Genomic DNA, 26,902 nt, shown 5'->3' with positions numbered 1-26,902 from the left:
AAAAAGGAGTGGGTCGAGACTTGTGCACACCCAAAAATGAGGTGTAAGGAAACTGTATCAAAAGAAAATGAAAAAAGATGTCATTCATTTCATTCCACATGAAACATGAATTTATATCTGGCAGAAGAAAGGTGTTCCTGCTGTCAGAAAGGGCAATGAAGGTAAAAAGGCAGTGATAGGAACTGAAAGGAAACAACTCTGGACCTGGGATGGACATTGTAAGCGCACACCCGGGGAGGCTGTCCTTTACCACATCAGAAAGACTGAGCGACTGAAGGAAAGAATATAAAATTGCTTGGAAATGAAAACTGTCAGTTAAGAACTGCCTGTGTTTGTCTAAGTCTCCTCATGCTTTGTATCATACAGTATCAGTCCATCTCGTTCATTTTATAGTTCACTAAATGGGAAATTTCTGTTAACTGCTTGTAGACAAGACCGCAAAGGACAGATCACGAAGCCGTTTTGAGTCTGTAGACAGCTTCTTCTTTGTCTTTAATCTTGTTGTGTTCTGGAAGAAATTTGTTGGATTCCTTTACTTCGCCAAAACAAGATGAAATTTTTGTTCTTCCAACACGGATGGAGCTAAATCTTCTCGAGTGTTATACCATGGCCAATGGGAAAAATCCCATCCAACACGTATGTCCTCTAAAGCACAGCCAAAGGACAAAGACAAACGCATGAGGATCCGCCAGTGACTGACGATTGTTTTTCAAACCAAGGTATCAGAAGTAATTTGTTAGAATTGAATCAAATGAATTAATAATAGAAGATCATTGAGCATACGGTTTATTGTAGCACATTTAGGGTTTGGGGTTTCCTTTTTGTTTTCTTGCAGAGGAGATTGCAAAAACATACAAAAAGGGAAGGGTAACAAACTGGCCAAGCTACTGGGATGCTTCTGCTATATCCCACTTTATTGTATTTTGCCTGAGGTTTCTTCTCTGGCATCGATCTGCCTACTTTATCCCTCTTTCCTGTGGGCATTGTAATTTATCCTGCATCTATCCTGCACTCTCGCTTCAGGCAATTTCTTTGTCCGACGTCTCACAGACCAACCAAATTAAGCTTGGTGTAAAACAGAAGTCATGTGTCTTGAAGTCTTTTTGTTACGTCTTTGAAAGAAGGTTCAGCAGGAGCAGTAAAATGTTAGAAGCCCATACATCACCGCTGGTGTTCAGAAGGTTGTTTGGCAGAAATTTATAGTTGGCTCTTATGCCGTTGACTTTGCAGTGGTGTTTATTTATTTATTTATTTATTTTTATGATTGATGACTAAACAGTGGTCCATATTGAACACCTGACAGATTTAGTTTAATATGCAGTGTTTTATGGAGTTGGAACGCTGTGATAAAGGACTCCTGAGAGAGGGCACGCTGACATCCTAAGCCAGTAAACCGGTAGGACGCCTTCCATTTCGACCACCCCTACAAAGAGAGCGAGGCCTAAGAGCACCTTTATCCCTGAATGACTCATGATGGGCAACACATTGCTCTTTTCAGTTCCTGTGCTGCAAATAACATGGACTGAAAGGATCACACGCAAGGTGAACAGGAAATGTCATCTTTTTGGCCAGCTTGTGTTTTGATTAAGTCCTTCCCCCCACCTTTTTTTCTCTCACAAGAAACAGCTCAAGCAGGTCCACCTGTTCTCTAAGGTGTTTTGTTTCCCCTGAAGTGAAACGATTGCGTGATCAGTGTGCTTCATAAGCAGCCAGGAACGAGACAATGATGCAATTACTGTCCAGCATTTCTGCGTCGTTCCATGTTATCAAATGACCGGTAAGTCCAGTAGTTTTTGTGCAACTATCGGGCTGTTGACGGTGGAAGAGAAAGTGTGGGATCCTTTCCGAGTGCAAGAAGTTTCTCCCTGCATTATTTATGCCCACAATGCATACTGCACATCTCCAATTTTCTCTCTCCCCTTTTCTTTTTTTAACATTTTCCTCGAAGTGTTTGGAGATTGCGTCGAGCCACAGAGGCAGAATTTACTTTGGGTTTCCTGCCTGTCTGCCTGGCACTCCTCCTGTGCCCCGTTTCAGCACATAATCAGGATGGGCGCTTCACAATGCTAGACTTTAGTCCATACCGCCTGATCCCAACACACCCCGGTGCCGCAATTAAGCCAGATGCATATAGATCAGTGCAGTTCCTCTTGATTCCCTCCGCACCTCTCCCTGGGAGTAATGGGAAGTACAGTATCTCTCTCTCTCTCTCTCTGTTAAGCTGACAATTAGGCCAGCAGATTATTCTCCTTTCCTTAACGACGAGGAAGATAACATGCACATTTGCTTAGATTCATGTATGATGTAATGTACTCATTTGTAATTCCTTTTCTATCCCACCACTGCGTCCGCCATATCTACAAGGGATGTACGCGTGGCCAAGGAAGAATATATTCAGCATTTCTCGCTGCACACAATACATTAAACAACAGCTTTTCGGCTACTTTATCCCTCTGTGGATTTAGTACACAGTAGGTATCCGCAGAAAGCATGAAATTCAATTTGGCTGCGGAGTCAGTATGCATAAGGTTGTGCAGTCTTCATGGCAGCGAGGATATAGAGTAATCTGTGTTAAAGGGACTCCTCTGATATTGACTTGTTCAGCTTCACCCTGTGGTCCTCAAGCTCTTTCTGAGCCAGTATATAACACACATAGGAAGCCACGAGAGCTGTGTGCATACATACACCACGGCTCGCTACACATAGCAGTGCTAATTACCCCATGCGGCGCAGCAGTGGGTATCGTAAGCACCCGAGCTGATGAAGTGCTGCGTGTGAAATGGTTTTCAGATCCAGTTTCCGCCTCTTTCTTTGCTTAACTTTTGCTTTGTTTTCGAGCTTATTCCCCCCCTCTATTCCTCCCCCCCCTACCCTGTGAAATTGCCCATTTGGATGAGAGCCAAATGGCTCAGCATGCCCCAAAGAGAGCTCCGACTCCAACTTCCCATCTGGCAGCAATGCCCCCTTTGCCCGTGTGCAGAAAGCAAAGCACCAGTTTTTGCCATCCCCCTGTTCGTTTATTCTGACAACCTCTCTTCTTTCATCGCCCACTTTCATTCAGACTCACTGGGGAGAATAGTGACACTGCTATGTTTTCACAACCTGGCAGCATCCCAAGGATCCCCTAATTTAAAACTAATAATTTACTGCTGCTGTCTCGCTAATTGCAGCATTTTTGTGGGCATTTTGAATGCATTTAGGCCAAATTACCAACAGCAGTTACTGCTGAGATGAATTGATTAACAGACTTGATTATAATTAACCCCATATGCATCTTCATTTTTAGAGCATGACTATTGATTTACCAGGTCACGGGGATTCTAAGTTGTTTATCATTTTCACAGTCGCTCAGCTTGGCTAGATCAGCTGAGCAGATGGTGATTTTTCTTCGTGTTGGAGGAGATTTTGTGAGCGAATGATCACCAGATCACTCCAGTATCAGTTGAATGCATCCTGATCCCCAAACGTCTGATGCTAATAAAGATATTCATTGGTATCCATTCTTTGACCCTCCAGTAGTGACAACAGTGGATACTGTGAGATATAGTTTCTCTCCTGGAGAACACAAAGATGTAAGAACCAAGTTTTCCAGCCGTAAAGAAGTTTGCATCCCATGTAAAAACTTTGTGTCGACCTGCCGCTTATATTTTTTTTGTAAATCACTTTTTACTTTCACCCTCTGTTTATAAAATTGGTTTCTTTTACTCTTTCTTCTCCTTGTCTTTTTGTTGTGTCCATGTTTCTGTCTTCCTGTTTGTCTCCATAACTTCTGTCTTGTCTCGCTTTCAGTTGCTTCCTGTTTTATTTCATGCACTTTTTGTCCTTGCAGTTTACTTCCCCTTTTGATCCTTTTTCTCTCCTTATCATCTTGATTCAGTTCAGTTGCCTCCAGCAACCACCAGTCACTTCTTCCTTGTGATTGGTTTTGTGACTACCAGACTGCCACAGTCACCCAACTTTTAGAAGTCCTTGTCTGTAAACACCAACTACTAGCCTAGTGTTAGTAAATCTTGAAAAAGTTTGACACTGACCGGAAACAAATAACTTACACCTTCACAGTAAATGTTGTGACATACTGAAAGGTGAAAGTGAAGGTCTCCGTTTCCAGTCTGCTGAAACTTTTTCAAGTTTCATTGCTGCTCAGCAAGTAGTTGGTGGGTGTTTGCAGACATCTTTATGTATTCCATGCAACCAGGGCAATCTGCCAGAGACCAAAGAAATCACAAGGAGGCTTTTGGGTCAGTACTGCATAACCTCCAGGTACTCTTAGCAACTGCCAGAAACCTTCAGCCAGTCAAAGAGTATGTTTGCCAGGAGATCACTGATGACAGCCATCTTCCTTCAACAACCAGTTACTAAATGGTTGTTGAAGATACCTCTCTCACCCAGAGTATCTACCAGTGGGTTGCCATCCAATTTCTAGGCTTTATCCCCGCTCATTGCAAAATAACACTTAAGAAACACCGATGTGGTTAATGGTGATGCCACAGTGTCTATTAAAACATCTGTATGTAACGAACTGCTAACATAACCTGGTGCAGCACTTCACTGACAGTGAATACCTTGTGCATGATGGCAGCAATGATGCCAGGAACATAGGTTATGTGTACATCACATTAATATAAAACCAGTAAGGTTTTGCATATTTAAAATTAATAAGAATCAGACATGCAAAAAAGCCTCTGTGTAAGCTGTGCATTTCTCAGCTACTCAGAATGAGCAAACTTCCTCTTCTTAAGTTTTAGAAGTATAATAAAAGCTGAATTTGATCTATACAGTAAATCCCTGCAGTGGAGAGTACAAAGTTCTATTACATCCTCTTTTTATTCTTTTTAAAAAGCATACACCTAAAAAGAGGAATCCTGTAGCTCATATTAAGACAATTGACTCTTGTTGCCTTTTATTCATCCACGCTTGCCTCCATTTGTAACTTTTTTCCACCTCTTTTTCTTATCCCAAACTGGCAATTCAGAGAGATATGTTTGTAGACAATAAATGTTAGGCGCTTTGGCCGGCTGTATCTTTTCCATTTTGCTTCCAGTTTCCGGCAGCATTCCTGTTTTCCCTGTTATGGAATAAAAAAAATTAAATAAATATTGGGGTAAAAAAGCAACCATGATAATTGTGTTTGGAATTTGTATAGAAAAAAAAACTTCCAAGGCCTCTTTATTTAACATAAAGCTTGTGGTGTGATCTCCAAAAAGTGGTGTAATTACTGAAAGATCAAATAGAGCAAAAGCGGCTAATGCTAATACCCACTCACACTCTGGACTGTTATGAGGAAGAGGGAGAGTAGAGGGATGGGGCCCATTAATAATGAATCCAGTGTCATCATTAAGGCGCCAAATGATTAAAACATATCTCCCAGCTTCAAACGCTGCTTTGGTACCCCAGAAAATGCTGCAGTCGTGGATCTGCAAAGCAAGAGAGCCCTTCAGTCTGCTTGTGAAATAAAGTTTTGCTTTTTTTTTTTTCTTTCATCTTTATCCCTCTTTTTGGAGTGTTGAAAGACCAAAGCACCAGCATTCCTTTTTGAAAACAAAAAACACTTCAGAATTACGTAATGTAATGCAACCCGTAAATCCACACGTTTCTTAGATATGAACTTTCATGCAAAGTCAGGTTGGAAATCATCTTTGCAGCACATTCCTGAGGGCTCTTACTTGTGCTGTCACTTGGAGAAAAGGCAGCCGGGCCAAAAGAACCTCAGTCAAACCTGCTGTCGTCCTGCTGTATGTCTGCACACAACAGGACGACACGTCTGGCTTTAATTTTTTCTTCTTTTCACATCTTATTTCCCATATTTTTACTCTTTTTGCACACAGAAGTCGCTGGGACTGTGCTCAGTTTTATTAGTGTAGTTTTTTTCCCCCTTTCTTTTCCAAGTTCTTTGACAGGAATACCCAAGAGGCTTCGGGGTTGTCTCCATTATTGGCTGTGGCATGTCTGGAAGGAGGGCAAAATGATCTCTAATGGAGTGGTAATAGTACCCCAGGGCAGTAAGCCTGCTTCCCGGTGCCCTGTTCTTTGATGTTTGGGTTCACTTCCACTGGCTGACACATTGTACTTTATAGGTCAGTGTTAGCTGACCGTGGCTAACTGAGTTACCTGCACACCTGAAAGAACTCCCAGAGAGCAACAATGGCTTTACACCATAATACCATATAATATTACCAAAGAAAAGCCTGTTTGAACCCTCCCCGACACTAGTGTATGCAAAATTTTCTAAATCCCTCTTCTAAGGGAGTCTGCAGCAGTAGATCTATTAGTCATAAGTCAACAGGCCTGATAGCAACTCTGGCAATGATGGCATTGATCTGTCAAGATCACCCAGTATAAACAGACTGACTCATCACTCCCTGCTAGCATGCACCAAGCTCAGCACATCAGAGACTGGAAACTTACTTACCCAAGAGGCTTCCAAATCTACAAGTGGGTTTATATGAAGTTTTAAAGACTGCAGTCACAGTAGAGTTTTTAATGTGATCTACAGCTAATTAGAAATAAGGAGCTTTATGTGTCACCATGCTGGTTGTCAAATACTGCCTTTTAGAGAGCTAACAGTCTTTTTTGTAATAGCAGCAAAGTTCAAATTCAGAGGCAAGAGAGGTTGCAGCGGTTTAGGTCCCAATCAATAGTCCCACAGAGGGCATGGTCCAGTCACTCAGGCATAGCGACCAATTAATGACCCCCTAGTAACCTGGTTAAATAAAAAGGTGTATTCCATGACTGGTTGGTAAGCGATTGCTAGAGGGTGGCTACTGACATAACCACTTGCTGGAGGAAAAATTGGTTGCAGAGACGTATACAGTGCCACACTGATTGCTTTGGTTGCTATCATATTGCTGCATTCACCCACGGTTTGCATGAAAGATGCCAAACGTTAGTGATAAGTGTTGGTTGCAGTGGCGAGGCACTACTTTTACATTGAAGATGATGATTCCGTGTTTCCAGTGTGTGTCACACTTTTTTCAGGTTTCACTGCAGGTCAGCAACTAGTTGGTGAATGTGTGTAGACATGTCTTCCATGCAAACTAGGGGCAACCATTACAATCTGCTAGGAACCAGCAACTGCAAGGAGGTTTTCGCTGCAGCATCATCCTCTTTGCAACCAGTTTCACCTTGTAACTCTAGCAACCACTCGACATCCAGCTGGTGAATAAATTTTTTTCTGACTCACTTTTACTCACTAGACTCTTGAATAATCAGGGCCCATCTTATCTTAGAAACCTCATGATACCGTGTCACCCTAACAGATCACTTGATTTTGCTTTTTGATAAAGTCTATAGTTATGGCTGGATCAGGTGACCCTAAATCCTCCTTTAGTTTCGGTACAATAGGTCTAGGCTGCTGGGAGTGATGATGCACTGAGTGCTTATTCTTCAATTATATTTGGCATGCAGACTGGAGCCAGGGATCGAAACAGCAACTTTTCAACCAGTAGATTACCTGCTCTACCTGCTGAGCTACAGCCGTCCCATATGGAGGCTGCCTGATTGCTGGGGATTTCTCTGTATTATTGTAGCGTCTTCACCTTCCAATATAAAGATCCCTGAGGCAACTGTTGATGCGATTTGGCGCTATAAAAATAAATTTGAATAGAAATGAATTGAATAACATTTTTAAGCATTTAATGGGACTGTTTGATAAATGACTGCTGAAACATTTTTCTAATGAATTCAAAAGTTAATAAATGCACTATGGTTATAAAACTAAGAATTAAAGGCAATAATGCAAAAAAGCAGTCACTTTCACAAAGTCAGACGGTGAGTAAATTGTCCCCTGCTTTCTCCTTTGTCGGAACATCGATACTTTTCGTGCTTAAACTCAAACGGCTGCTATTCAGAGTGAAACTGCTGTGTGGCGAGCCCCTATGAGTCAGCGTTTCCACCCGGCAGTTCTTGGAAATCCAGCCTAATCAAACTAAATAACCGTGACTTCATCAAACTTGCTCATTAGAGCTGAATTAATTTTTCGGGAGATTAGAATTGCTTGTGACCAGAGTCTTGTGTTCCCATTCTAAATGATCTGAAGCACAAGATGTAAGCATCGTTTCATTCCTTAACAGAGAGAGAGAAACCTCAGCGTGCTCGCTGATGTGATACAGGACATTACTTGACATTGCTGCTGTGTCAGGACGATGTTTTGTCCATCGGATGGGTATGTGAGGTTTTGTTTAACCACTCTTAAAGACAAAACGAGGCTGTATCCGGTCGCTGTCTGGCAGCAATTATATTCAAAGCGCCTGATTGTTTGTCTCGCCCACGAGCCTCGCACCACCCTTTTGACATTGCTACATATTTGCATGCTTTGGGCTCTTGGAGTGGTGAAGGTGTGTTGTGCAGATTGCTCTCTTCATTCTCTCCCAGGCGTCCATAACCCGTTTGACTTTGTGCTTTAATGACATTTTTGGGTCCACTATTTTTTAAGTCTTCCCCCCTTGAGATTCCCCAAAAGAATGAATCCATTAGAGTGTTGAGCAGACCAGTGAAGGACTGCGTTTGCATCTGCTGAAGAGGCCACGTAATCCAAAGCTAGAATCCAGCAGAGGGGGGAAAAGGAAGTGTCCTGCCGGACTGGCTCACAGTACCTGACGCTAAATATACAGTAGAACCAGATGGAGGTAATTTACTGGTCATAGTTGATTTGCTAATGCCTGTCTGTGTGTGTGTATGTGTGTCCTAAATTACCCAAGTGGAGGGATGAGTGCTGCAGCTCTGTGCCAGAAAATGACAAATTGCCCATTTAGCCCATTGTAACTGTCAGTTCCAATGCAGAGGGTTAGTTCTGTTTTTAACACTTCTTAAGCATTCTGTGTCATGAAAATATGTAATGAGTCTAATCTGAATTACAAAACGCATGTCAGGGCTGACAGAGTGCATGCATGCTCGTGCACATTTTTCTGCACCTCTGAGGAGAACTTTTCTTTTTTCTCTTCTGTTTTTTTCTGGCACCCTGACTCCAGAGTGGACATTTAATAATAGCCCACATTTCAAGTTATGAGCTCGGCCGCGCAGGCAGTTTTACTGTCTTCACAGCTCCCCTATGGTCCATTCGTAGCGCCCTCTAAATTTAAGTTTGATGTTCTTATCTTGGACAATTGTACCAAAACACCATTTCCAGCACAATAATAGAGCAGAAAGTGGACTGACTGTCGGGCTAAATCCGCTGTAAAACGGCCTATCACTGGTGTTGGAGGGGTGGACACAGCAACATGGCCTGCAGTTCTGAGGTTGTTTGTACTGTGAAGTTGGCAATTTCTTTGATGAGTGAGTTCCTTGACCTCGAGGTCAGTATATATAGAAGTAAATCACTTTTTTTTCAAATTTCTCATTTTTTAAAGTTTATTTTCACTTTAAAAAAAACAAATCAACCACCCTCACCCAACACACACGCACGCACATCATCGGCGTCGGCTATTGACGACCGTTCGTTACCCTTATTAGTATTCAGCGGCTCTCTCATGGTGTTTGGCTGACTCTTTTGTTTGTCCGCGCTGATTGGAGGGGCCTCTGGTTAATTTAGATGCAGGGAAGCCGGTGACAGAAGAGGGCTTATTAGGGTGAGCCCATCCAGCCTTAAGTGCAGAGTCTCCAGTTCCATTTTCATTTGCCTCCATTATTGAATTTGCTGGCTTCTCATTCGCCCTGATTGCATTTTGTGTCACCTCTAAAAAAAAAAGGGGGGGGGAAGAAGAAGGTAGAGCTACTGTGAAACTCCGAAGGGACGCTCACACTGAGATGGTTCTGAAACCAGTTTGAGAAACGTCTCTGAAACTTTTCTTAATCACGATGGCTGTGCAACCTGTGTGCCTGTGGGTGTCAGAGAAAAGGATGAATTTAGGAAAAAAGGGGGAATGTTTATGTCTCTGTGTGTGTTTATAACGTAGAGAGGGAGCGTGACAGATGGGTGGAGCAAGAGTGGGCGGAGGAAAAGAAGGAGAGTGATGGCAGGGATTCATTTAGCGTCCATTGAAGCTTTAGAAGTTTCAAAGAAAAAAAAAACAAAAAATTGTCATCTCTGCCGCCTCCGCCTCCTACACCGCTTCCATAATCTCCTAACGTGAAGCATTTTTCATAAGGATTCATCGCAAAACAATATCATTCGAGACTGCGAAATTTAATCAGGGGCTTTAAAACACAATTATGGTTATCAGGGAGGACACGGCTGCGAGCGCTCCCAGATCGTGGAGGAGGAAGGAGGTTGGGAGGGTGGAGATGGTAGAGGTGCGGTGAAGAAGGGGGAAGGGGCAGGGGGGGAGGTGAAGATGGAGGGGGGGGGACCTCCCCCTCACTGTCTGCACCCCAGCGCTCCTCTCCCATTTGTCACCGAGCACAATATCTCTTTGGCTGGCAGAGCTAATAATGGAGAAGTGTGTGTGTGGGGGGGTGGAAACGGGACTCTGGAGACCCACCTCCGCCTTCCCGTGAAGATCAGATAAGTTCTCCTCAAGTCAGAGGCCCAGAGCCACCGCGGATTTGCTTGTAAGGGCTGTATCATTTATAAGACGCAGCAGGAGCGGTTGACAGCTTTTTAGGTGGGTGAATAATGCAGGCCTTTATAAAAATGTGCAGCGGCGGGAGCAAAAGAAACGTTTTCCCCTTCTCCTGGAGAAGAACGACCGCTTTACCCACTTTGAACTTAGAAAAGTTCACTTCATTTCGGCCGCTTTCACCACCCGAGCTCTTTTGCTGATGTGTTGCTTTTTATGTGTGTGTGTGTGTGTGTGTGTGTGTGTGTGTCTCCAGGCAAACCAGTGGTTGTTTTCTGTCTCTATTATCTTGGCGATCTGCAGCCATTTATCTACCAGCGGCTCGTTTGCAGGCTGGAGACTTAACAGTTATTCACGGGATTTGGGAAGTCGTCTTCACTTAAGCAGCTACTTTCTCAACACACTGGGTTGTTTTTTTGTTTTTTTTCTTTCACTCCCCCCTTTTTTCCCCCTCTTTATAGTAAACATGCTCCGAGGCACTGTACAGTAAAGTTCTTCACAACTACACACACACAAACACACACGGAGGGTTTCCTCGGGGACCGACTGCTTGTTTTCTAGTCACATCATGTTTTCACCTGAAGTCGTGGGCTTTCTAAGTCTTACTGTAAATTGCCCGCGCAGAGAAATCCGCAACTTTAATTACAGCGCTTTGATTTTGCTCAGATTGGCCAGGTGCATACACATCAGTGCACACTCAGATCCTGCCAACCATAGTACCAATTAACTACGCGGTTCATGCGCACACACACAAACTCGGGATTCCCAAACACTGTGTGTCTTTTGTTCAGGAAATCTTTTTGTTCTCTCTCTGCTGGAGTGGAGGCAAGTATATGGCGGGCATTCCAGCCATAAGATAAAAGAGACTTTTTTACACTAGAATGAAAAACTGAACTCTTTATTGTTCCCCTGGTCTTACTGATCCCATTGCGGTGTATGCTTGTAGCCTCCTGTCTGTGTGTGTGTGAGTATGTGAGTGGAGTTCAAAGTGCTCTACGATGGATGCCAGTTGGCTTAGCACAAGGGAATTTTGTGGGTGGATATTTTGTGTTTTTGTTGTGGATCCCATTCTTGGGAGGATGGTGGAAGTAGTCAGACTAAGGTAACCACTTTCTGTTTTATTCTGTCTCCAACTAAGTAAACTGTTAGTTCAGTCATTCCATTAAACTCAGCCGCAATCCCAGCAGATCAGCTCTTCTCGGTGCCATCCTACATCTGTGGATTTATGGGCTGATACTCTTTCACCAATCCATATTAAAGCTGCTTTAGGCTGTTGAACCCTCTGATGTGCAGGCCTCGAGAGCAGCTGGCAACCCCTAACAACTTCAACTCGCTCAGGAAAAAAATATATTCCCCAATGGATTGGCAAGCGAAATCTGGAAATCTCCTTGTGATTTTTTGCTTTGTTTTCCACATGCAGATTGCTGTTGTTTGCTGTTTGCATGGAAGATGCTGAGCTTGTCTGCAAACAAATCAGTACTAACTTACTGGGTGATAGTAAAACTTGGAAAAGTGCAGTGCAAACCGAAGACCGAGAATATTCACCTTCAAAGTTGTGCATCACCACTGGAGCCAACACACTTCAAAAGGGAGAACTTTTACTTTGATGTTTATGGTTTGTGTCACACTTTTCACACCACGTTCTCTGCCAGCCTCTCTCCCTTCTGACGACTGGGGTCCTTTCCCAAGTAAGGAGATGCACTGCAGACATATTTGGTGTCCAAGTCCGTGGCCATCCAGAACTTGATCCCAAATTTGTCTGGCTTGGTTGCAATATACTGTGTGAATGGACAACGAACCTTGGTAGGGAACAGCTGTTCATCTATGGTCATGTGTTCTCCTGGAGTGAAACTCTTAGCACAGTTCTCGCTGAAGCGTGTCCAGATGTCGGAGATCGCCGCAAATTTGTCTGTTTTTACCCGTTCTGCCCGCGTGTCCTTGTCATCAAATCGAAGGTGTTGCATAATTGAAATGAATCTATCTCGGGGCATTGTCTCTTTGATTACTGGCACCAGAAATCTTTCTGACCAGCAATCCACAATGGCACCAACAGGACTCATGATTGCTCTCACAAACAGGATTGAAATGAATGCCATCAGTTCATGAACTGACAAATTCCAGTCCGGCTCTGTTCTGCGGGCTTGATGTACCGTGCACTCTCTGATGGTCTGCAGCATTCCCACGTCTAACAGGCAAAGGAAGCTTTGGAGCACACTTGTAATCTTACGCTGTTGGAAGATAAACAAAAAGAGAGTGGTAAATTTACATGAACCTCACTCTAAATGGGTTTATATAAATATCATATGTAATATGGCAATGACAAACCTTAGCAGACTCTGTGGGTCCAGCTTGCGCAGTGAAGCACGAGCAATTTGCTACTGCACTGGGCATTCCAATGTCCTCCTCAACCCACACAGTGCCCTCTTTTGCCGTGTGGCTCTGGCTGGGCTTCCCAGAACCACGGGGCCTCTTCCGAGGAGGCATGTTGGGTTCTTGTTCCGTCTCCTTTTCAGATTCTTCTGAGGAGGTATCAGTGGCCTGCTGGACAAATGAAACCTCTCCTCCATCAGAATCTGCTTCGTCCATTTCCTGAAGCAAGGCAAAGCCTGTTGCGCGGAGAGGTTCTTCCTGCGTGGCAGTGATACGGAGGCCATCCTGATGTGCGTTCTCAGAAATGCGAACAAGAAATGATTCTCCCACCTGGGTCGGTCCCCTTTTATGCACAGCACTGTGCTGTAGTCAAGCAATGCCACTTCCTCACATACACAGTGACAATAGAACAATGGAAGATCTGTGCTGAGAGTCAAGGAAGGTGTGTCTTTCATATTTGCAGGTCAGTCAATGTGTGGGATATTTTGTATAGATACGGCAGGTATTTCTGAAAGTTGTAACACAGAGGTTTGGCCTGACTTGGATCTGAGCAACTCTGAGTGAGCAAATGCAAATGTGCCAGGCCTCAAGGATAATGGGTGGTTTGCACAACAAAAGCTGGAGGAGAAACGAGCGGACGACCTTTGAAAATCTCAGCAGGGGTGATTAACACCTCGGGACTTGCACCAGAAAATAAAAAAGCCAGTAATTCTAGTAGGTGTTGGGTTGAGGGAAGTTACGCAAATTTGCGCAGGTTTAGTAAACCTAGTGTTAAGTGCCACTCAGCAAGTAATTGGTCAGTGTTTGCAGACAAGTCCTCGTCTTCTTTCCTACTCAGAAATCTACCAGTGACAGAAGCAATTGTAAGGAGGTTTTAGGTGCAGCACCATATACCTCCTTGCTGCGAGTTTTGCCTTGTTCACGCACCATCTTGTCTGGGAATACACATTTTTCCATAGCAACCTGTAGTTGCCAAGTGTTCATTGACCAATCTCTAGGGTTGCATGACCAAAGCCTTAGCAACTGATTTGACTGGAAAATATATGTTTTTACCTTTGACTAATGGTTGCCAGATGGTCACAGACCAGTCTCTACACTTATGTGAGTTGTGCTTTATAATCACTGTGCATTTGCACATTTTGCAACCAACCTCTAATTCATTCTTTTACCATTGCATAAAGCCTTCTCTTTACTTACAAGATGGGTAAGTTGGGTGGGGGCCTTGCTGCTGCTTTCCATGCCCTGTGCTCTCTCTCTCTGCCTTACGCATTCTGAATGTGTTCATGCAAAGTTGGGGCGATCCCCAACACCAAATATAAAATATCTCAAGCAGAAATGACTGCCTTCTTTTTACTTTTGATTATAGTTGGTCTGACTGAACAGTGAGATTGAAAATCAGCACAGCAAACAGAACACAATCTCTCTGCCTCTCCGTTTCTGTAACTTTACTTCATTGTCTCTCTAGTGAGTCATTATTTTCCAGAGTCACAGATTTGTTGCCGTTGCAGTTGTGTAATGTTCATCGGTGTTCCCTGAAGAGGTTGCACTCTAAGAAAATGAAGGCAATTTGTTTCATTCCCCAGTTCGGCACCTTCTGTCATGCCAGCTGTCAGCGCTGTGTCACAGGCCACACAGAGCACCAGGAACTGATGCATGTAAATGACTACAAAGAGCTTACACGTCTCTTAGACAACACACATACACACACATACCATAATTCTGAGATAAAAGACAATGTTCAAACAATCCTTTTGCCTGCTGAGTCTCCAGTAAAGGCTTCTTGAAAAAATATATTTGTGAAGGATGAGAATAATTGTAAATTCACGCAGCATTAATTCCCTCAGCACTAAACCACATTCATGCAATCCTTTCCTTTCAGTTACTGTATTTCCCTATTTTAAAACAAAAGATTATTTACTCTGACTGATTCTTTCCACTGTGTTAAAAATGCTCTTCTGTGTCAACGCTGAAATACTGTTTGTTAATGCTTCAGGATAAAAGTCTTAAACATTCAAAACTTGAGGTTCTGCAAGGTGTTAAAATACTTTTGACAATAATGGGAAGGGATTCAAGTTCACTGGACCCAAACTGATCAGCCTCAACATTAAAACCACATTCGTAATATAGTGTGGGTCCCTTTCCTTGCTTGCTGTGGCATTGGCATACAACCTATGCAGATGTCCTGTGGTGTTTGCCACTGGGACATTGGCAGCAGAGTGGGTGATCCATGGATTAAGCTTGCTCCAGCCCGGGGGGGCTTCTCAATTGGGCCGACACATGGGGACTTTGGATGCTGGGTTAATACTTCAAGCCTAGTTTATGGTCACTGCATTGGATGTTGTGCATCACCACAGCCTCTTAACCATTTGTGCTGGTGCTTGAGAGACAAAGCGCTCGCTTCAATCTTAACCTGAATGAAAGGTGTCGCTACTCAGGCGCAACCAATAGGGGAAAAAAGAATTGAGAAAGTCAAAACAGGATTGTGGCGTTATTTTCAGAATTCTCTCTAGACAGTCATTTATGTTTGCAAAATCTCCCTCTCTGCAACATAAGAATCATCTCTCTGGTGACTAAATGACCATCTGAAACGACACCAAAGCGAAGAATGGCAGTCATAACATCATAAGGGCAGTAATGTTGGGTGTTAAGGAGGTGTTGAGTTCTTTTTGGGCTGTTATTTGAAGTTTTTGTGGTGCTGCTGGGTAGTTGAGGTTGTGCTTGGTCTGCACTAAAGTTGAAGTTGGTGGTATGTGTCATAGTAAAATCCAGATTAATGCACTTAAACTTTTCTGTGGTTTGTGTACTGATTGCTGTATACTTGGATACGTTATTTTCTCTTATCTTGCATAGTGTAAGCTTAAGGTACTTGCATTCCAAACATACCAAGGAGAGTGCTCTGTGAATCATATACATGAAACTGCAAAGAACATGAATGTCTCTCTGTAGTGGAGAATTTATGGCATTAAAGTATCTAAATTTATAAACAACAATCCGAACAAGTCGGAGACAATGTATTCCACTTGATTTATATGTGAGGGGAAAAGTCTCAAGAGGCTTCACAGCGCTCTCCGCATTTCGCTTTCAGTCACTGAGTGATTAATTGGCATTTAAGAGGTAAAGCTGCAGCTTAACTCTCCAGCTCTGCCGCAAATGTGAGGCTTTGTCGACCTGATGCAACTGATCTCCAAGATGCTCTTTGGTGTTGGACAGGAAGTACTTATCGGGATTTTCTGCATCTATGTCACGAATTTCTCACTTTTTCCTGATTATTTCAGAGGCATTGTTTTCATGAGTGTTTTAAAAGCTTCTGGCTGTGTTCGTGTGTGTGTTTGTAAGACTGTGTGTGTGCTTGACTCACGGAAAAGAGGGCATCCGACTGTGAAAAGAAAGAGTGATCATCTCGATTTCTCTGTTCCCCATGCTCAGCAAGTCAGCCCATCACCGGAGTGAGGAAGTGCTTTTAATGCTGGAGAGGATGGGTGGGTCTGAAGGGGGTGGGTGCAGGGTGGAGGGTGACAAGTACAGAAAGATGATCGTAATACAAAAGGGCAGTGTGGATGGCCCGAATGCACTCAGCTTGAGTTGTGTGATACGTGACACACCCGCCCTCGAGACAAGACAATAACGGCAAATGCATGGACTCATCAGTCGAGGACAGATCACTATTACGGACTTATTCATCAGCATAATTAGGGAGAGAAAGAGATGTGGGACAAGTGGCTAGCAGCACTGATGAAAGCTCATCAGCAGACTCCCTATAGAGCTATGGCCACTGATTGGTGCTGGGGCCATCATTGCCTAGGACCTACTTCAAAATAGAGGCTCTTCGCTCTGCTCAGCGACAGTAAAATGAACTTAATTGGCTTGCGAAAAGCAGCTTGGCGCAGGGATCATTTTTACATCCCTAACAATCTGAACACTTATTGGCCTGTTCTCTACTATGTAAGTGTTGGATACACAATGCAAATAAATATCTCAGTGAAATCTTAAAATGCTGCTATTACCTCGAGTTTTTCAAAAACACTTGTTCCTTATTTTGGTTTCTAACTTTGCATAACCATTCAAGAGTCACAGAAACATTGTCAGGGCACTCCAACTTTATTTTCCTTCCCTCACTAATGTCAGACTCACTGCTTCTTAATGTCAGTGATCTGAAAATTAAAGTCAGTGCTGACCCCCGCACCCCACCCTCCCACACCCCAGAGAAGAGCATAGAAAGCAAACAAAATGTTGAATATAATTATAGAAGCTGGGATGTGAAAAGGTTACTTCCACATCCGCTTCCACAGCATTATGAGGTTTCCTCAAGTGTTCAGCCATTAATTTCAGACCTGTGTTTTTGCCCTTTAATTGGTTAATTTATCAAGTTTAACGACAGCTCCCACACTTGTATTCGTTGTGCAGTTTTGTTTGTGCTCCAGAAAGTTCTCAGTGATAACTGAAGGGATATATATCTATTGATATATTTGACTTCAATATACCCAGTGGACTGTCATGATAACCTATCGTATAAACTCTAAGGAGAAGAAAAAAGAAACAGCTTATTTACATTATCATTAGAAAGGTCATGAATACAAAATAAATACTACAAAAAATCAGTAGTTGCCTGGTGATTTTATTGATTTTTCTTTTCACATTCAGCAACCCATTGCAAGCAGCTGAAGTGGACACATGGTACCTCAAACTTTGAGCAAACACTTTCAGTCAACAGTCTGTGGCACAGCTATTTCAAAGGCAGCAAGATCAAAACTTAATTGTACACTTTCACAATAATTTTGGTCATGCCATAGTCTCCAATGCTATGTAACTCACTGGCATTTTGGCTGTCCCTATCCTGTTTTTCTAAGCTGGATTTCATCTGTAGACAGCATAAAACCTGGGTGTAGCTTCCAGGTCTAAAAAATGAAGCTAACATAGAAGATTGATACCAATAGAGGTTTCTTGAGTTACATTATGTGCATAATACTCGAAAGCTGTCTACCATACTGAGCGTGTCATGAGGGGGGGAAAATTATATTCCCTGACTAGTTAGTTAGCGGTTTCTTGATGCTATTGGTAGTAACACAGTAAAACTTGATTTTAACCCACTTTTAATAATAATTAATTACAAGCAATTACATTTTCCCAGCACATTGGGGAATAGACATGACATTTCTAGCAACTGGTGGCTGCCAGATTTTTCAGTTTACTGTACAACATCACACGACCAAAATGGTAAATGAGTAAAAATGGTTAGCGGTCCAGAGACATCAAAACCTCTGAAGAAGTATGGGAAAATTTCTTCTGCTGAGCTCATGGTCTCAGACACTCATTTTGTAATAGAATTACATTTTATACGTATGTGTAAGCATGTATCAAAAGACCCTCTGTGCTGTACGCCAATTCTCAATATTTCAGTTCAGTCATAGCGCTGAATGACGTTTTTGACCCTCAAAAACACAGTTTCAACTCGATAATGAACACATTGCGATGTGTTTATAAAAATCATAAAAACAGCTTTATTTAATCATTTTAAATCCTAACAGTGTTTCAAAAAGACCCTAAATTGAATAAGCAGAAGAGAATTAATGGATGTTTCAGAAAGGAGGAGTTATGCTCATTGGTTAACAACCTATAATCGACAAGTTCTTGGCCAACGAATGTGCTGATTCACCATCAGTCCTGCCCTTCTCTTGTCATATCCAGTTTCGAAACACCAAAAAGGCCAAAAGCAGCTTGAGCCTTCAGAGCAGGAGCTGCCCTTCCTGCTTTGGTCAGCTGGAGCTCAAATCATGTGAGAAAGTGGTTTTCATAGTGATTTGGTCATATATGGACAGAAAGAGAGAACTGCAGAGTTATTAACTAACTCACACTGGCTTACAAGGTTGGATAGGAAGGAACATCTGTAATTTGCACTGATATTGAATGTTAAGTTTAATCAAACCAAATACTGGATCCCTGTCGCTCAAAGCAGTCAAGCTGTAAATAATGCATAACCTTAACCCCTGAAGTAAAATTAATCATTTTGACAAGTCTACAAGAATGAGGTTTGGAGCCTTTCTTCTTTTTCTTCCTTTTTCTTAACCGCACTAAAGTCTCTTCTGACCATAACCCTTAACCCAAGCAGTTGGTTTAAATAAGGCTTACAGTGTGGATATTTAAGTCACTGTTTATCACTTTGAAACAAACCCTCATTTTATTCCTTGAATGCCCGCACTGTTATATAGTTCAGCAACACTTTTAGAGCTTGACTGCTTTAAATATGAAGCACCATCCTTTATGATGGAGCATTCGAGGGAGTCAGAAATGTGGGGTTTATGGGACTGAGTGATGGAGAAGAAAGAAAGTAAATGAATTCAGTAAAGGTGATGTCATTAAATTAAGCCATTTGTTCCATTTTTCAGTTTTGCATTTGATGGAATTTCTCCAGTGATCACCTCTTATTCCCCAGCACAGTTCTATATCAAATCTAATCTCTGATTCAGCATGACACTTCGACTTTTGCTATGTGATTCTTTTTTTCTCCATCACAGTGAGGCACTTTATTTCACTGCCAAGAGAGCTGTAGCAAAATGCTGCACCAGAAGCCGTCTTGAACCAAACATGACCTGACCATATGGCATTAGAGCCCTCAGCAGCCGTATACATGCATAAAATGGCATGACTAGGAAGTGTCACCCGGAGGAGCTGAAGTCTTTTGGTTGAACATATAGACGATCAAAAGGGAGGACAGGAGATTTTTTCTTTTTTGTACCTATTTTAGAGACTGCATAGTAGATCATAGTGTATTTTTCTATGGAGCTGAAATTAAAGAAGTGATGTGGAGCTTTGTGCATGATATGAATATTACTTCATCTCAAATCCTTCCTGCTTTGGTTAGCTGGAGCTCAATTCATGTAAGAAAGTGTCTTTCATAGTCTCCTATAGTAATATCCCACTCATTCAGACATTCTTTATCATTACAATGGGTGAAATCTGCTACTAACCAACGTATCTCTTAAAGAATAAGACATTTTATTGCACAATTTACAGATTCATACGTTGTAATTGCTTGGATTGGTTATGCATGTCATGACTGGAACTAGACTTTTTACTGTAAAATGGTGGTTACATCCAACTTTGACCACTGACCCTTTGGATTGGACTCCCACAAATTGTCATAAGTACAATGTGTCATCAAGACTGCAAGGCAAAAAGTGTTAATTAAGGCCACCTTTCAGACCTTTGTCACTGATATCAATGTGAGTTTTGAGTCTGTAACCCAAGAATGATCTGTTTGGTAAATGCATTGATGTTTAAATGGCACCTTTCTAGTCCATTTGAACACTCAGAATTACACACTCTCTAGCATTCATATGCACACTCACTCCAGTGGATGTATTGGGGGCAACCAAGGGTTTACCTTGAACTTTGACACATGAACTGGGTTAGCCAGGGATCGATCTGCCGACTTTCCGATTGGTATTGGATAGACTGTACCACCTACCACAGTAATTCTGCAGAATAAGAGTGAACCCATGTCATTAAAGGTGCTCAGGTGGTGGGAAACTGAAAGACATGCTTCATGTAGGTCATGTGTTATTAACCGCATTTCCCTAATGATAATAAAAAGCAAAATGAACCAGGATTTGGTCCACAATCTTAGTCAAGACTTGTCTGAACAACTGTTCCATGATTCATCATTGCATTTGCTTAATATGTCCAGTTCATTTCACGACCACCACTGACCGGACCAGTTTTCCTGTAATAAAACAAATAATGTGACAAATAAACAAACAAATAAAATATTTCTATATCTAAGATCAAAATGATCAAAGTGAACAGAATCTTTCTGCAGTGTTTTACAAAATGAGTTTGAAGGTGCATACCGCAAAACGAAGGGAAGATGCATGACTAGGGTTCATGGTTGAGTCAGAAATAGCATATAAAAAGAGGAGGGCCTGGGGAGGAGGTGGGTTACAAAGCAGCTTGCAGATGCACAGTCACTGTTGTGTAAAGTAATGTTTTCAATGCAGTGTATATGGGTTTCCTGAACTGATTGTGTGGAAAGGGTATTAAGTGAACCATTGTCTGATGTGGGTTGAGTAGGAAGGTACATCTGTAGATCAGATGGGATTGCTTAATGTGCAGCATGTTTCCAGAGATTTGCTTCATATATTCTGTCAAGTCTTTCCTTTCCAATTTCTTGAAATTGAATGATGGCCCCATGCTTGAAAACAGATTATAAATAAATGTAATTAAAGGAAAATTAGCTGAACCTTGCTTGTTTGTGCTTCACAACATTTACACAGCATCAAGAGTGCTTTATGTGCCTGTCAAACACACTGCACAAAACCTGCTTTTTAGTGTGCCGGCCTTTATTTACAATGTCGAACCAATACTATGTCTTTTTTCGGTTACTGGACAAAAAAGCCTTCAAAAGCTTTTCAAGGTGTTACCCTAGCATAGCACACCATTATAAATCCTCACTTGCAGCTGCAAAATATGAGAGGCAACATCTGCTGAGTCTGTAGTTTGACATAAACTAAAACATCCTTCAGAAACTTCAAGGCTTTACAGTGTTTTTATCTCATAGGCAAGACACGTAACAATCCAGCGAGGGATGCTCACTTCTAGCCAGTTGTAAAAAGAGGTCATTTTCAAGCAAAGTAGGGCCCTCACCCAGTCGTGGTGGAAAGATGCCTGACACAAGCAAATGTCCGATGAGCCTGTGTGTGTGTAAAACCTATAATCTTGACCTGTTACATGCTCCCTGATGACCTTGTCTATGTGCACAGTATGGACACATCTGCCGTCTGAAAAATAATTAATCGGGGTTCGGTAACGGATGACCGTTCATTTCACAGCTATTTTTGAACGTTATCAAAGCATGCTGATGGTGCAGTCCATGTGCTATTTGAACAAGCTTCTTCTTCCTTTTTTTTTCTCTCCAGCCGCCATCCATGAATGTAAAACACGCCCAGATAAATCTTCCATTGTGACGGGAACATGATTACATGAAGCTGCGGCTGTAGGCCATTCAGCAGGCAGACAGAGCGCCATGTCACCTCTAAGAGAGCTTTGAATAAATGTCCCCGTCTCCACCAAGGCCCACTTCTTTAATCAGGGTGTCGGATGGTAATGATTAGCTTCCTGTGTGTGTGTGTGCTTCTCAGCAGTCGAATCATAAGCGCACGCCGTTAATAATCTGCCTGGAGAGACAATGCCCTTCTTTACCTTCAGCTAATCCAGCCCTAATCTGAAGCACATTGTTGCTTATTTTTTCATTATTAAATTTCATTTATTTTGACAAGTACTTTCATGGAATCATATTCAAGGAGACGGAGATGCAAGATGATTGTATCTAAATCCCCCAACTAGGTTAAATTATATAGTCGGCTGGTATCCCAGAGAGAAAGAAACACTGATGGGGGCTGTTTTTTCCCTTCTGCTTTGGGTCACAACTCAGGAGGGGGGGATTACTGCAGCATCATTTCATTCAGTCTCTATATCCAAAACCTGGATTAGTAACAGGGAGAGGGATTAGAATTTATTATCACTATCCATGCCCAGGCATCTGTTAAGGGCACTGGTCCTTGAAAGGAAACATATTTTTGCTATTAAGCAAATGCTGGTTGAAGTGCCTGCCTTTGTCTTTGGTGTGTTGGCTCTCACTGTGGAGTAGGTCACGAAAAGCTCCAGTTCCAGTTATTTTCTATGAGACAGTTTGATTGTTTGGGCGGCTTATGAGTCTTGAAGTTAATAATTCAACAATAAAAAGAAAAAAGTTTCAAGATTTAAGTGCATCTAAACTCCGAAGCTATGCGCTTTCTCTGCTCCAGTTTTAATTAACATAACAAGTATCATGTCTGCCTGTGACATTCAAACTCATTAACTCTGAAGATAAATGAAATTACTTAATAATACTCAGCGCATAATTAGGAAATCAGACTGGCGTATAGTAGGAGTTTCTTTAAAATCCATTTGCTTATTTTTATGAGGTACTTTCTATACAAATATCTTTGGACTTGGCATAGAATATCTGTGTGCATTTGTCAATAGCATTTATCATCATGCTCAGATGCGCTTCAGGGAACAGCATATGCAGCGTGGTACTTTGAGACAAAGAGAAGAGTTAACCTTGAAGTATTGATTTTCTGCCATCGTGCACATGTACTCTATATCCACGGCTATGTGCTCATTTGTCTCTTTCTCTCTCCTTTCTCTTTCTCCTTGTGCAGAGATACTGAATGGGGGCGTTTATGTTGACCAGAACAAATTCCTGTGTCACGCAGACACCATCCATTGGCGTGACATTATCAAGAACCCCCAAGCTGAGCTGCTGGTGGTGCCGTCCAACAACAGCAACAATGGATGTGAGTACAGAGTGAGGGTGCAAACCGGTAGAACCAGTAGTTTTTGATTAGATTAACCTTCTGACCTCTAAGTCAGTGGTGATGCCCCCAAGCTATGAACACTTAAGTTCTTGTTTTAAAGAAGAGGTAAATGGGATTTTATAGGCTAAAAGCACCCCGGTAGACCTGAAGTGGATAAGTAGAAGAAGATGGATGAATGAAGGATGGAGGTTTCGGAACAAATTGGCAAGAAGCTATTAATCCACATTGCCAAAAGTATACATACAGACTCAAATATATACATATATTCACTTAAATCTTTTAAAAGTTTGGTGTTGAAAGTTCAATAATGTCTTTTAACTCAACAATACCAAGCCCTGTAAACTCCTCATTAGTGATCATGATAGACTACAACTGGTAGTTTCTCTTTGCCAGCATAAAAAAGATTTGTTTGACAGCACTAATGGGGTTAAACACTATTCAAAGCAATGGGAAAGACCAATGAATTCAGTGAAGCTCTAAGAAGAATAATAGGAGATTTACACAGCTTTGGAAGGTCTCTACCCGCCATTTCTAAACAACTGCAGATTCCAGAATCATAAAGTCATTAAATATGTGTCATTCCACCCTGGAAATAGAACAAAATTACCATGACATTCATGCCCATGATGAGTGGATGTAACCTTCTGATCACAACTGTATATACGTCATATACAGGTTTAATATGACAGAAATACTTAATCTCTGGCACTGAAACCACATCCACAGCTGTTCAAACCTTCTGTTTGCGTGGGGCAGCCAATTATAAGAAAGCTGGCTTAAGGAAAAGTTAAAGGAATCAAATAGGACTGTTTCAAGCAGTAAATGAACTAACAGGCAGCTGCACTAAGGCCCAGTATAAGATACCTAAGGGTCATTTTAACTGTGAATCATGCAAAGCTTCTCTACTAGAGTCCAAGAATAAAAATGTGGAGCAAGATATGAATGTAATAGGTGCCCTTTAAAGTATCGTCAGTGAAATGTTAAAGTGGCACATTCCAACATACTGTAGAAACACACACACACACACACACACACACACACACACACACACACACACACACACACACACACACACACACACACACACACACATCCAGCAGCAATCACGCCCTATCCTCATTCTGTTTGCCTGGCGGTCATTTGGAAGCAAAATCACATAGTGTTAGATCAACGCGTGAACCTTTCTATTGTAGTGGTATGTTAACGACTTTGCAGCAAGGCCCATGGAGCTGCTGTCTGCTGTGGTCTTTTTAAATCTCAGTGAATCTGACAGCTGGTTTGAAGCTGCCCACTTCCCTTGTTACCCAACCGCCTCACCCCCTTTGTGGTCCCGGCTGTCCCTCAGCTCCCTCTGCTTTGGCCATAACAGGCGTCAGTATCCGGCGGACATTCTGTCAGAGGAACTGGCTGCTAAAGACAACTCTTTCAAACTTTTCTGCGCATTTATGGGCAAGCCTTTTGCTCATTTTGAGGGATGGAAAGCAGTTTCTTCAGGGTCTCTGTATCAAAACGTGTCAGGGTGAACAATGGGGACAGCTGTGGCACCGAGTGGCAGCAAAGACATAGACAATGGGGCAAATGAAAAGGCGTTATGACCTTTTTTTTACACTTTGCAGAATGAACAGAATACAATCTGACTAGCATGAGCAGGGATCAGGACATCATGCAAAGCCTGTTTCTAGACAATAAAGGTTGGGGAAGACACTGTACAAGTACAATGTGCGTGAAACATTGCTATTTTGTTGATGAGATGCCACTGATGTAGGAGGAAGGGGATGAAAAGAAACAAAGAACAGAGGAGGTGGGCCAAAAATGACAAGAGAGTTTGTGGGAGTGGAGGTTGCCAAATTGAGGCCCTTTGCCAAGTTGTAGTTAGTATTTAACATTAACAACCCCACAGTGGGAGTGGTTGAAGGGGCCGGGTGACAATCTGCCTCACTATTCCACTTACTCTGTAATTAACCCATAGTCAATTAAGTCTTGATGATGGGCCACGGGCAGATGAAGGCTGTGAATGCTCTGTCAGGTCCCACTTTGCCTGCTAGCTCTTGACGGAAGGGAGAAGAAGCCTGTCTTTCATGCTCATGTTCCTCACAGGCCATGAGTCGCCAGTGACTTGAAATCTATTGTTGGATGAGCGGAGGAGATTCGACAGTTCTGTCACTGTCATTAGTCAAGCAGTTTTAAGGGCATGCACGAGCGAACGATTAGGTGTTTGATGTGTGTGGGGGCAGTGTCTTTAATGTGTGTTTGTGTCAAAACTACGTCTGAAGTTTGCAGAGAGTTCTCTGATGTACAGTGTCTTTTGCAGGCAGACGCTGTCATCGCTCATGTAACGGACGCTGCTGGGGCCATCAGGAGGACCAGTGTCAAACTTGTGAGTGCACTACCGCAGTCCCACCTCAAAACGCTGATTCACACGTGATGTAATGTATTGCTTTCCCAGTATAAAATTAAAAATTCTTTCCTATTGCCCTTTACTGATATCACGTGCATGTGTAGCTTTACTTCTTTGCAGATAAGGCCAACTAAAGTCCACATTAGGTGTTGGGTAGTTTAATGTCAATCAGAAGACTTTTACCCTGCAAATAAGGGGTGGATCAACTTGGCCAACAATCCCTGAACTTGCTGGTTAGACAAACATCATCCTTTGGCAGGAAAACTTTTTCACAATAATTACTTATATTGAAAGCTCAATTTTCCATTTGTCTATGGTGCCAAGTTATAAATCCCACTCTGATAACACAACTCCAAAGCTACACCCTTTATTGTAAAGGTAACACTGTGCACCAGTGCTACATGTATTGAAGTTAAGAGTGGTGTCAAAAAGCTATGCACAGAGAGAGACAGTCATGTGAAAAAGAACGTTTTCACATTACGTGGCACTCTGGGGTACATCTCATGATTCAGGAGCTCGCAGAACCACCTTTAGCTGCAGTAACTTGAAATAATACTTTTCTGTATGACTTTATCAGTCTCATCATTTTGGATGAATTGTGGCCCACTCTTCTCTACAATGTTGCTTCAGTTCAGTTCACGGGGCCATTGCAGCACCTTAGTTTTTATCTTTTTCAGCCATTTTGTTGTAAATTTGTTGCTTTGCTTTGGGTCATTCTCCCATTATATGAGCCAGTTTGAAGTCAATTTAAGTTGTTGGACTCACATTTGACTCAAGAGTACTTTGGTAGTACATGGTGGATTCAATGACTTTAAGGTGCCCAGGTCCTGTGGCTGCAAAATAAGCCTGAATCATTACCCCACCATCAATCAGCTGATATGTGTTTGTGCTGATATGCTATATTTGGTTTTGTGTGTCATGACCAAACATCTCCATTTTGCTATCGTCTGTGCGAAGGACATTGTTCCAGAAGTCTTGTAGTTTGTTCACTTGCAACTTTGCACTTAGCTTTGCTGCTATGTTTTTGTTTTTTTTAGAAAGCAGAGGCTTTCTCCTGAAAATGCTTCCAAACGAGTCTTTTTCTAGTTGTACTCTTATGAACTTGAACATTTTAGATGTTAACTGAGCCCTTTAGTGAACCAAGTTTCATCATGGTAATGGTGTTTTAGATGTGCCTATATGTATTTTTGGCAATTTGGACAAAACCAAGCTAGTTATTCCCTAAGACAGGCTAATAGTGTTCTAGATCCAATGCATTTCATTCAAACACATATAAAGTATATCAT

General features: G+C 42.2%; 1 protein-coding gene across 4 annotated transcripts in view; it reads left to right on the top strand.

Annotated features, from left to right (window-relative positions):
• Positions 1-26,902, top strand: part of LOC146361395 (receptor tyrosine-protein kinase erbB-4-like) — a 363,843-nt gene that overhangs the window by 227,487 nt on the left and 109,454 nt on the right. For all 4 annotated transcript variants that reach the window (XM_084922478.1, XM_084922479.1, XM_084922477.1 and 1 more), the window contains exons 4-5: positions 23,063-23,197; positions 25,530-25,595. In XM_084922478.1, coding sequence (XP_084778604.1) covers positions 23,063-23,197; positions 25,530-25,595 — 201 coding nt within the window. The remainder of the gene's footprint in view (positions 1-23,062; positions 23,198-25,529; positions 25,596-26,902) is intronic.

The sequence above is a fragment of the Perissodus microlepis genome, chromosome 23 (assembly GCF_051167445.1).
Source record: "Perissodus microlepis isolate ML-2025 ecotype Zambia chromosome 23, ASM5116744v1, whole genome shotgun sequence".
Classification (NCBI taxonomy): Eukaryota; Metazoa; Chordata; class Actinopteri; order Cichliformes; family Cichlidae; genus Perissodus; species Perissodus microlepis.
Note: the sequence above shows the minus strand (reverse complement) of the source record. Positions and strands in the feature narration are given on the sequence as shown.